Raw genomic sequence first — 12,135 nt, 5'->3', positions numbered from 1 at the left:
TCTTGACATCCAGAATGAACATTCTGGATATCTGCAATAGAATTCTTACTAGGAAAAACTCCCATTTCAAATATCTACAATCCAATTGTTACCAGTCATAACTGAAGTGAGCCATTTTGGCATTTATTATAAATTAATGGAACTTGACATAAATTTGCTAGCATACTGTTTAAGTGTCCTTTCTTGAGTATTTGAGGTTAATATGAGAAAGGGTGCTCGCTATCAACACGTCTAGGAATCCGTAGCCTACATATTCACTGTTGTAACCCAAGTTGCAGGAAGCAAAATAGCTGTTAGGAAAGCAGTTTGAAATTATGAAGCAACGTCTGTGCCATTGGATTTAATGGGTCGCGATGAGATAATTCCAAGCGTGTTGCTTGTCTTAAAATTGATATAGTAAATAAGGCTGTAATAATATAACTAAATGTATATGCATGAAGTAGTTTTTTTTAATTTTTTTTTTTACATTTCGACAGTTTATTATCTGTATTTTTACATGACATACATTTTAATAGGTGACGATGTTGCTGGGAAAGCGGAGACGTATACAGTGACGTAATGACGTGGCTCTCTAGCCCGTGGAAAAGCAAACCGGTTCGCAAGTTGAACCAACTGCAAACCGGCACTAGCACCAGGCCAGAACCAGAACCAGGTTCACGTTGGTGGAAAAGAGGTTTGTCTGTAGATGAGTGGTGCGTTACTGAGGTGGGTCTCTATTGAGCTGCTGTAATCACAAACGTAACCTTACTGGTTTTATCCCAAATAATTCCTGTTTTCCTCAATGTGACAATTGTATTGTATGCTAATGTAATGTTTGACATCCATAATTGTGGAATGGATTACATTACAATACATTAATTTACCTGAGTCTGAGTGACATACAAGTAATATACAGTAATATACAAGAGGACTTAATTGCAGCCACCACCAGTTATATGAGCAACACAAGATTAGTGCTCAGTTTGTATTGACTGAAATACCGTAGTAGGTGTATATCAAAGCACAATGTAGGCCTACATGTGAATTGTCGTCATGGACTGTTTTTATTGCTGGGGATGAAATAAATGCATCATAAAGCGCTCACGTCAAAAGACGCAATATCCTCACACCTCAAATTTGTGGTTGCCGTTGATCTCCAAGGATGAAAAACAAAACACTACTGTTTCCGTAGTTACAATACATTGAGTCCATTTATAGAAACTGTCCTACCTGTTCATTGCATGCAAAAAAGAAATCAGAATAAGTTGTGTGCTTTTTTAATTTATCGGCCAGCCATTCCATTAAACGACCATCAGTATTCCTCCCGTTGAAGATACGCCTTTTATAATAACTGGGTGGGTCAGGGTGCAGGTACGGAGAAGGTGACAAAAGCCGCACGGGTACACAAACGCACGCGCACACCTGTGGAATTCCATTGAGAGGGGACGTGCGGTATACCTTCGGCCTGAATTGTGGTCCCTTGAGTCACTGCATTGCGGCAATGTATCGCCACCAAAATGAACTAAAAATTTACTCCCCTCTCCAGTGCCTGGTTACGGCGATTGCTTCGCCATTAAACACATTAAACGACCTTCTTGACACGGCAGCGCAGTGTTGATTAAGCTCTGACGCTCGCGCTTTTAAATCCTTGTTTAAAGAGTCAAGTGTCACTCCTCGAACGGGGAACGGAGCACAATAGGCTTGGAAATCTTTAAATCCCTTTCTGAAGGTTGTAGTAAAATTGATTTAATAATGTGACTTGATTGATGTGAAAAAATGATTTCCAAATTAAATGTTCGACGTCTTTTCATGAAGACAATATATGTGCTTTAGTATTATTTGCTTTTCATTTGGTAACAGAAAAAAATAAAATGTTTATTTATTTCTAGTGCATTTTTTATTTTAGCTTTGTTATATATGCAGCATACTTATTTTAGAAAATCTTAGTGTAAACAATTACATTTTACAGCTAAAAAAAACAACAACAATAATCAATGCATGACACATTCACGTAGTTATATGATACATATTGGTACCCAATGTTGCTCTTGTGAATTACTCTGATGTCACGTTTGGACATTCTATAATTATCTTGTCTGCTCTGCCCTCTTGTGGCCATTACCAGCAGGTGTAAACACTGTGTAGTTATGACGACGGGGTAGATTAAGCACCATGATTCAAACCTTGAAAAATAAAGGAATAGCTGTGGATGACAGTTCAAAATATTGTTCTTGCTATATGTAAAATCTTAAATCTTGGTAATTTGGAGGTGAAATTGGCTTTAAAGGTGCATATTGTAGAGAGACTCCAAATGACTAATTTAAGTCCGGAATACTTGAGGTCTAGCCACAGCTCTGATAGGAAGTACACCCCACCCTCCGTGGGAAAAAAGCATAAAATACTCAATAAACCATTACAAGAAACATAATTTAAGCCAGGGAATTCAGTGAATGTTACACAGTAAAATAGAAACTGCCCAATAGCGTTTAAAAGAGTCCAATATGGATAAAATCACCACCTTTCAGAGATAATTTAGTGAATGTTTTTCAGAGTAATGCAGCTGGAGGTTGTGTGGGTTGAATAATTAGCAAACGGCTTTGACATAGTTTAACAAAAATTATAATTAACTTATTTCGCCCAGATGCCCTGCGATAGATTGGCGGCCTGTCCAGGGTGTGTATTCCTGCCTCTCGCCGAATGCATGCTGGAATAGGCTCCAGCACCCCCCGCAACCCTGCTCAGGATAAGCGGGTACAGATAATGGAAGGATGGATGGATATTTCGCCCAGAGTTTGAAAGTCCAGGTAACAAACCCTGTTCGAGATCTACCATCCTAGGTTTTCATTCCAACCCTAGATCTACTAGATTTTCATGTCAACCCTAACTTGGCACATCTCATTCTACTAATGAGCAACTCAATGAGACCTCCAGCTGTTGAATGAGATGTGCTATGATAGGGTTGGGAATGAAAACCTACAGGACAGTAGATCTCCAGGAACAGGGCTGGGTAGACCTACATTAGACCTAATCACATATAACGATACCAAGCACACAGAAGCCAATCAAGAATGCGTTATTTTTTTTCTTAAAATGACACATTTTATTCAACACTGCCATCTAGTGGAGACATTGCATTATGACCGCATACATGCAGGTACAGCGTCACAGTTCAGCAGTTTTACAGTGATGTGCAGAATAAGACAGTGCAGCAAAGTCGAGAGATTAGACTTAAATTTAGGGTTCAAAGGGCATTTCCAAAGGATATTTAGCTTTACACAACTGAAAAATAAGTATTTACAAAGTGGTTTAACTCAGTAAGGATCCACACACATCAACTTGAGTGCTACCCAGGTAAAGAGAAGCAGCCTAACTTACATAAGTACACTACAGATGTATGTATGGCTTGGGTACATATGGCATGTGTATGTTCATTCTTTACACCAATCAAAGATTCTGAATAAAAATAAAACTCAGTATGCTTATTCTTATCCATTCATAATTTAAAAAAAATAAAAAATAACGGATTTAGAAGTACCACAATGCAGTGCAGCATATGAAATTCTGGCCTCACCATGACGCCATGCAATTTTCAGACATGGTCATAAGCACCGTGATGACAGTTAGCCATCCTACACCGCCGTATCTGTGTGTGACAGTTAGCCATCCTACACCGCGGTATCTGTGTGTGACAGTTAGCCATCCTACACTGCGGTATCTGTGTGTGACAGTTAGCCATCCTACACCGCGGTATCTGTGTGTGACAGTTAGCCATCCTACACCGCGGTATCTGTGTGTGACAGTTAGCCATCCTACACTGCGGTATCTGTGTGTGACAGTTAGCCATCCTACACCGCGGTATCTGTGTGTGACAGTTAGCCATCCTACACTGCGGTATCTGTGTGTGACAGTTAGCCATCCTACACTGCGGTATCTGTGTTTGACAGTTAGCCATCCTACACTGCGGTATCTGTGTGTGACAGTTAGCCATCCTACACTGCGGTATCTGTGTCGTAGACAGAATGATAGCAGCCACATTTGTCTTTGAGGCAAAATGATAAAGATGTCCCCATTCTACAATGGAGCAATGGCCGTTCCAACTTATTCAATCCGTCCTCCCCTTTGCCCTAAAATAATAAGTTGATAAACTATTTTTCATTAAGCTTTCTGTTAAAATAACAGATTTAAAAATCGGAATATCTGAACGCCTGTTCAATAAAAGGATTATAATTATAAAGCATGGTTTACAAATAATGTGCAAATGGTGACCGTCAAAATGCCATCAACAAGTGCGTGCTGAAGCAATGTACTGGTGCATTAAATAATGAAAAATTAAATGAACAATAATTAAGAAAGAAACCAGTATGATGACCTATTTAGCATGAAGCACTGGACACTGCCGCCTGGTGAAGACCTTTGCTTTCAGTGATGTCACAATGGCTTGTAATTGGACATTCCTTTCAGGCGTGAAGAGCTAACTAACACATGCAAACTTGCGCACAGCGTGTAGCATATATTAATTAAGCAATGGCGAATGTAGACTGTTGACAGTAAACCTACATTATTAATTTTTATTTATTCATTATCATTTTTTGGTTAAAAGCACCGTGTATTGCCCCTGTATGTGGAACCGTAACCATGAGAGGTATTCCGGTAAGTAAGAGCCAAGTTAGGAAGTGAAACAGCACCGAACAAGAGCAAAAACAGAATGCAAGTACAACACCCAGAAATCAGTGGCAGTTAGCTACCCATTCTATAGAGATCACAGTCATAGTCCCAACCTTAGTCTCCATTTTGGCTTAAATTTTCATTCACCCCTCATCCCCCCATGGCCAAAAAAAACAGGAAGAAAGTAAAAGCTACACACACCCTATCCTCCACCGATGGCTAGAGATAGCTGCTGTGTTGGGGGTGGGGGGGGGGTGGAGCCTTTATGGCATGTTGGCCTCTTCCACTGGCTCTACCTGTGGCTCACTGGGAGGTGAGGCAGGCCTAGGGGACGGAGCCTGGACCACAACCTGGGGCGGGGCCTGAACCACAACCTGGGGCGGGGCCTGGGGCGAGGCCTGAGGCGGGGCCTGGGGCGGGGCCTGGACCTGGATATTGGGGATGGTGACGACCCGGGTACCTGCGGTCACCTGGAAGAGAGCGAGGTATAAGGGGAGGGAGAGAGGGAAGAGAAAGACAAAGGGAGGAGAGAGGGAGAATAAGAGAGAGAGAGAGGACATAACCTTTGTTTAGCTTTTCCTCTATCGACCTGCTACAAAAAAAAAAAAACTTGCAAAAACAAAAGGAATTTAATAACGCATACAACTGAACAGGACAGCGTTCCACATAAAATGAACAGAAGAGGATTGAGGGCAATCTTCTCTGGAAGCTTAGCGTCCCTAAAAACGCTCATTTTAGGGACGACCGGGGCGCGACCCTAAAACGCGCTCCCACTGCGGGGGGGGGCTGCACCTGGGGCTCGGGGTCACGAGGCGGGGGGGGATCCGCAGGCTGGGACTGGGGTCTGGACAACAGGTGGCTGCCGACAGCCAACTGACCACGCGAGAGAGAGAGAGAGAGAGAGAGAGAGAGGGATGGGAGACAGAGAGCGAGGGGGAGAGCGAGAGAGAGAGGGGGAGAGAGGAGAGAGGGAGAAGAGGGGAGGGGGGAAGAGAGAGAGAGAGAGGGGAGAGAGTAGAGAGAGGGGAGACGAGAGAGGGGGGAGAAGAGCAAGAGAGAGAGAGAGGGGAACAAGAGAGCGAGAGAGAGCGAGAGAGAGAGGGGAAGGGGAGTGAGAGAGGGAGGGGAGACAGACAGAGGGGGGACAGTGAGAAGGGGGAAGGAGAGAGAGAGGGAAGGGGGAAGGAGAGAGGGGGAAGAGAGATAGAGAGGAAAGAGAGAGAGAACAGGAGAACGATGACAACAATGACAACAAGGGAAGGAGAGAAATGACAGAGTGGAGAGGCAGAAAAAAAAGAAAGAGAGAGAGGTGATATGGAAGGCACAGAGACAAAAAGACATAAATGAAAAAATAGAGGACCATGAGAGAGAGAGAGAGAGAGAGAGAGAGGGAGAGAGGAGGAGCTTCATATCAGAGGTAGCAAAAACATTTTGCTCTATTAGTCTGTAGTCTAGCACATGTACTCTGATTAATAGCTAGATGTACAAATACAACATGATCTAGGGCAACACCTTCAGTGAGATTCACATTCATGCTAAAACCACACTCATTTCATTAAAGGTGCTGCACAATCAAAATTAACCTTTTTAAATTGCTACATCACATATAAAGAAGTAAATTAACAAAAACTCATATCATATCAAGCCTTCCTAATCCTATATTGTCTGCCAGAGAATGATCCGTTATCGGTCTTTCAGAGACCCAAATGCCTATGTAAGCATCAGTGATTTACATCTTATCAATCAGCAGGTACGCATTTGTCTAGTGAGCTGCCAAACAAAAGCGAACTTGAAGCGAATGCCCATTACAGTACAGACACACTGCGGCAGACCTCAGGCTGTTGTATTTAGAAAGGACGTACTTCAAACATCAAAATTAAATTGTATTATTTTTCTGTTTATAACAATGGAACAGCTAAGCATAATATGTTAGGTCAAAATATGCTAACTTTTATATTAACTGATGCTAAAGACGTGTCTTTGTCATCTATTTCTCCAGTTCCCCTTGACTTCTTATCTGTGTCAGAGAAGGCCTCTGTGTCATTGGTCCTCCGCTCACCTGGAGGGCGCCGTTGGCCAGAACGCTCAGCCCGTAAAGCATGCCTGTGATGCAGATGAGCAGCTCCAGCACCAGGAACAGGATCAGGGTGCCTACCACACCTTCAATCATGATCTGTGGAACACAGAACACGGAACACTCAGAGATGTTGCAAACCCTTAGTTTAATTTCCATACTGTAGTTGTTCTGCGTTGTCCAGTGGAACACTGTGCCAAAGGTTCACATTCTAACGTCAACCATATCTTACAGAAAACATTGAACTGAGGCCTGTGATGATATAAGCTGCCCCCTGCCCCTACCCTACCCTACCCTACCCTGTCCATTATGAGTTAACTCTTTAAGGTGTGAGATCAAAAATATGCGATTAGAATGTTCATAACTGAACATTCTAATGCCGATGTACCAATCACTGCTGGTAACTCAAAACAACAGAGTTCTAGAGCACGGACTTCGCATCTACTCTTCAAAGGGTTAAAAGGTCAAACTGATCCGAGACCAGCTCTCCCACTCTGAGACCCTTCCTAACTGGAGAACACGGCCCCTGGGGGGCCCCTTGGAAAGCCGGGCCCTCGTCGTTACCACGGTGTAGTTCTCCAGCTTCCGGCAGTGCTCGCAGTGGTAGGAGTACTGGCGGTAGGGCACGTGCTTGGACAGGAGCCCCAGGGCCGCCGTGGAGAACGCCGCGCTCACGAGGTTCAGCACCAGGGAGGTCTTCACCTGCACCGGGAGAGACGAGTGGTAGTGGGGGAGAGGACAGGAGGTGAGGAGAGAAAAGTAATGGGACGCACCCTTAGTAACTTGGTACAAAATATTACAATGATGCTACAACAAATATCTTGATGGAGTTTGTCGCTGTGCCAAGAGGCTCCCATTGGTCAGGTCGCATCAGGTGACAGGCAGCTCTAAAACATGATGATTCATGTGGCATTCTGTGCATGACAGACAGACAGAGAGACCAACGGATAGGTAGTAGCGAGATAGACATACATCTATCCATCCATCCATTAACTATACCCTCTTATTCCTGGTCAGGGTTGCAGGAGGTGCTGGAGCCTATCCCAACATGCATTGGGCAAGAGGCAGGAATACACAGTTTGCCAGTCACGCACATCATTCACTCACACACTCATACCTAGGGGCAATCTAGACTCTTCAATCAACCTAACTTGCACGTTTTTGGACTGTGGGAGGAAACCGAAGTACCCAGAGGTAACCCACGCAGAAACAGGGAGAACATGCAACAGAAAGGCCCCGGCCGGGATTCGAACCCAGGACCTTCTTACTGCGAGGCGACAGCGCTAGATAGGTGGATAACTTTATCATGCTCAGCGGGGGAAACGTGGGCGCTTTATTGTGGGTGGTGGATGACTGGAGCTATATTCCGCCCGGCGACAGCGGAACTCACCCAGAAGAGTGACGGCTTCCTCCCGGCGTGCACGAAGGCGGAGCCGGACATGGTGAGCTGCAGGGTCGACACACGGCAATCACTGATTGGCCAGCACTCGCGCACACACTTCAGCTATAAAACAGGTACCTCGGCCACACTGCTAGCAAGGTAGCGAACACTCACGTGCCTGGAAACAGTCCTTTGAGCTCGTTAGCTCCTTAAGTCAGTGATCACCCTGAGGTTGTTTTATTTTTGTGATAAGCAAGTTTGCTACTGTGTCTAATGTGACATCATAACATTTGGGAAATTCATGTGAAAAAAGTAGAATAAGGGCAGTTTAACTCAAAGATCATACTTAAGTTTATAAGCTTAAAATCATTAGTCACCTAATTATGAACAGTTATTTCACTTGAAGTGCACATTATAGCCAAAAGGTTTTGCACAAACTACACAAAAACAGACCTACAGTATCTTTTAACCAGGAACAACAAGAGATGCTGTTTGTTCAATACGAAAAGTACAACCCCTTAACTACTAAACTACTGAACTATTTAAACCTCAGTAAGTGTTTATCTCACCTGCACAAACACAACAATCAGAACTTTAACATCCCCCAGGAAGTGGATGGGCTCCTGGAGCAGAGTCACGCTCAGGCATAGGGTTAAAACGCCGATGATGATCTGTATAGCCTGAGGGGGAACAGAAACACAGAGGGAGGAGGGGATGAGGTACTGTCCCGTCAGTAAACACAAATGACCTACGCCAGCGGTTCCCGACCCTGTTCCTGGAGATCTACCTTCCTGTAGGTCTTCATTTCAACCCTAATTTGGCACCCCTCTACTAATTAGCATCTCAATGAGATCTCTAGCTGTCCAACGAGGCATGATCGGAGTAAAAATCTATAAGATGGCAGATCGCCAGACACAGGGTGGGGAACGGCTGACCTACGCAAAGAATGTATGTACAGTGACACACTGAAATTTATCAGACTCTCTTTACTTAACCGACTAGCAAAGGACTGCTTTTTTTCCCTTGTGCAATCCATTTAAACTGATGGACACTTTCATTGCTACAATTCAGATCAATGACCTTGCTCAAGGGTACAATGGTAGCATCCCAACTGGGATTCAAACCTGCAACCTCTGCATTACAGTGCTGGCCACCCTGTTATGCTGTGTTGCTGTGCATCATCTCCAGGAAGGTGGAAGCAGATTCCAGGAATATAAATATTGCTTTGTTATTTACTCAGAAGATCTCCTAGCCTCAAGCAAGGATACTATATAAAACTCACGTTTTATATAGTATCGCTTAAAATACTTGATGCAATGCAGATTCGGTGTTTGGCTTGAGGTTAGCATGCAGCCTACTTCTGCCGTTAAAACGTGCTAAATTTATACTGAAGACATAACGTGATAATCATTACGGATGAGATGAAACTATCACGTGAAAATATTATTAGATTTTCTCGTATCATTGCAATGAGAATCCCGTAATAATGCAATCTATGATGATGATGATTATTATTATTATTATTATTATTATTATTATTATTATTTGCAGTGCCATCGATTCATTTCCGTGCCAACTGCTTGTAAATCCAGGTTCCGGGGTGGGAGTCCACAAAATGGCTGTTACCGAGCCGCAGAAATAACTTACCCCGAGAGTTTTGGGTTCCCCCTTCAGGAATGCGCGCACTTGTTTAGTGCTGAGAGCGCCCTCTGCTGGTAAAGGGTCCTCGCTGTCAATGCCCATGTTGTCTGCAGGGAAGATGCGGCTGGACTTTGCGAAGTCAGGATAACTGGACAACGAAGACCGGGCGGAGGCTCAGGGCTGGAGAGACGTTTTGGCAAATAAACAGAGCACGATGATTAACGGGGAGCAGTGAAATAGCTGTTATAAACAACTCATATTTTGGAAGAAAACTACGAAGAGGAATGAGAATGGACAGGTAGAAGAAGATCAGAAATAGAGATAAAACGCAAGGAGAAAGAAACATGAGTAAAGTGCATTCACTGCATTTATAAGTCACCGCATAACACTCGGTGTAGGTAGTTGGCAAGCTGTTACAACGTATTGTTGAAAATACAGTATTGCTTTATTATAGGCTGAAACAAAAAGCTAGTCGGACAAATTGGAGGTGACCTCCAAACACGCGCGTATGCCTCATAATGTCCAGGTGTGACAAACAGAAACATATACCAACAAATAAATCGGAGTCACACAAGCCGCACATAGCGGGCTATGTGTATTTGTGCGAAGTTCATTAGTACTTATGCACGTTTTCCGAGGCCGTGACGACTCGGCCCCGGGTGAAAGCGCCGCATCAAGACTGCATTCCGTTTTGGGCACGCTTCCAAACTCCCCAGTGCAGCACCACGCTCGAACATCGTCCCCTAACATGACTCTCCAAATGCACTGCGGCTGTGCAGAATTGTAGCTACGTTTTGACACAGCTCGTGAGTTCCCGTAGCCTACATTTAAGAGAAGCCGGAATAAACGCCACTGTAGTAATCCCCCCAAAACGACAAATTCGGATAAGGTGACCCGAAAGTGTCTCGAGTCGAAATATGGGGTAGGAGAAGTTAAATGTCTTGTGTCATGCCTCGAAAGTGCTTTATTTAGTCCGCAAAGCAAGCCACAAAAACGTGTATTCGTCCTTACCTGTCCCGTTTGTTCAAATAAGTATATCCTGTCCCCCCTTTTTAAGACTGAAAGGAAAAGTACGTCCCTCTATTCGCGGGGCAGCTGCGGGGAGAACTAGCAGAGAGTTAATGGGCGGATGCGGCAGGTTCCTCTGCAGTGCCGGTGCGGATGCTGTGTGTGGCATGCGGCACAGATTTGGCGTGCAAGCGAATATGTGACGAATGATTCTTATTTGTGAAAATATGAATTATGTTGCGAAACGTCTATAATTTATTTCTCAACATCAAATGTAGGCGACACTCATGGAATCTTTTGGAATTTTTCCATCGGTGATAGCCCAGTGCATACGCGCTAGCCTACTATCAGGCAAGTTCTTGAATGTCTTTGCATTTACTGAATGATCACAATAACACGCCTGAAGATAAATTTAACAATGCACACGCACAGCTCTATCTGATTGACAACAATAGCGACTGATTAGTCATCGAACATATCATCACGCAGAATGCATTTTTCATTTAGGACAGATGTATGCCGTTATCTATAGATTTGTCCCGTTTCATGCACGTTAAAAATACTGATCAATTATGCTATTCCATAACTTTAAAATATTCTGACCTATTTACAGCAAGTACACAATGATACCCTACCCAAACAGCATACGTAGGTTCGGATTATATGCAAAAATAATATTTATTGTGGTATATATCAGCGTTTGACAGCGTTTGACAAAAAACTAAGCGATCAAATCAGTCAAAACGAAATTTTGATACCGAGTGAAAACGGGATCCCAGATGCTCTAAACGCGATTCATGAAAAAGTGACTTAAGTTTCAGATTCACGTCTGGTGCCGATCGGACCTTCCAGGTTCTCAGCCGCCTCTGCGCGCACGCAAAAAACACGTATGGGTGACGTCGCCTGATCGCCCCCCCCGCCCCCCCCCCCCCCCCCCCCCCGCTCAGAATTGCTGAGAACACTCTGGACTGTGACCCGCCGCAGACTCGACAGCTCTGCTCGCGGCAGTTCGCACAGCTCGAAGTTCTATGGCTACAATTAAAAAAAAAAAATATTAAGCGTAATTCAAGACAAGCAACAGCCAGAGGCAGTTATGCTCAAATTGAAACATTACAAAACATACTTCCGTGCTTAATAAAACCATGTGTATGTGCAATATAACCTGACAGAGGGATGAACTATTATTCTGTGGACGCATGCTGCGACAGTGGTCTAATTTTCCTGAACATTTCCCCAAAAAGCATTTTGACCCCAATGAAATTCTAAATCAAGGATGTCATCCGTCCAAACCTTGTTCTTCAGCCTAGGATGTGCTACAACTAAGCAGCTGTTATTAACAATAAAGACACTGGTACCGTTATAAATGGAAAATACTCAGCAGAGCCCC

The 12,135-nt window shown here is 43.8% G+C and overlaps 1 protein-coding gene across 3 annotated transcripts; it reads right to left on the bottom strand.

Moving 5' to 3' along the window:
* Positions 1-3,869: 3,869 nt before the first annotated feature.
* On the bottom strand, positions 3,870-12,076 carry LOC135260210 (membrane-spanning 4-domains subfamily A member 15-like). 3 transcript variants are annotated; one of them, XM_064345426.1, is made up of 9 exons: positions 11,507-12,076; positions 10,752-10,835; positions 9,747-9,920; positions 8,669-8,779; positions 8,109-8,165; positions 7,283-7,420; positions 6,704-6,817; positions 5,437-5,517; positions 3,870-5,114 (listed from the first exon to the last, which is right to left on the bottom strand). In XM_064345426.1, exons 3-9 carry the CDS (start codon positions 9,840-9,842, stop codon positions 4,908-4,910), a joined length of 804 nt encoding a protein of 267 aa, XP_064201496.1. In that variant the 5' UTR covers positions 9,843-9,920; positions 10,752-10,835; positions 11,507-12,076; the 3' UTR covers positions 3,870-4,907. The 3 variants fall into 3 exon arrangements, with proteins under 3 accessions (XP_064201496.1, XP_064201497.1, XP_064201498.1); XM_064345427.1 differs by lacking the exon at positions 10,752-10,835; XM_064345428.1 differs by lacking the exon at positions 5,437-5,517 and having other exon boundaries at positions 10,752-12,076.
* Between the last annotated feature and the right edge of the window lie 59 nt (positions 12,077-12,135).

Source organism: Anguilla rostrata, chromosome 8 (genome assembly GCF_018555375.3).
Source record: "Anguilla rostrata isolate EN2019 chromosome 8, ASM1855537v3, whole genome shotgun sequence".
Lineage (NCBI taxonomy): Eukaryota > Metazoa > Chordata > Actinopteri > Anguilliformes > Anguillidae > Anguilla > Anguilla rostrata.
This window is presented reverse-complemented; position numbering and strand designations above follow the sequence as displayed.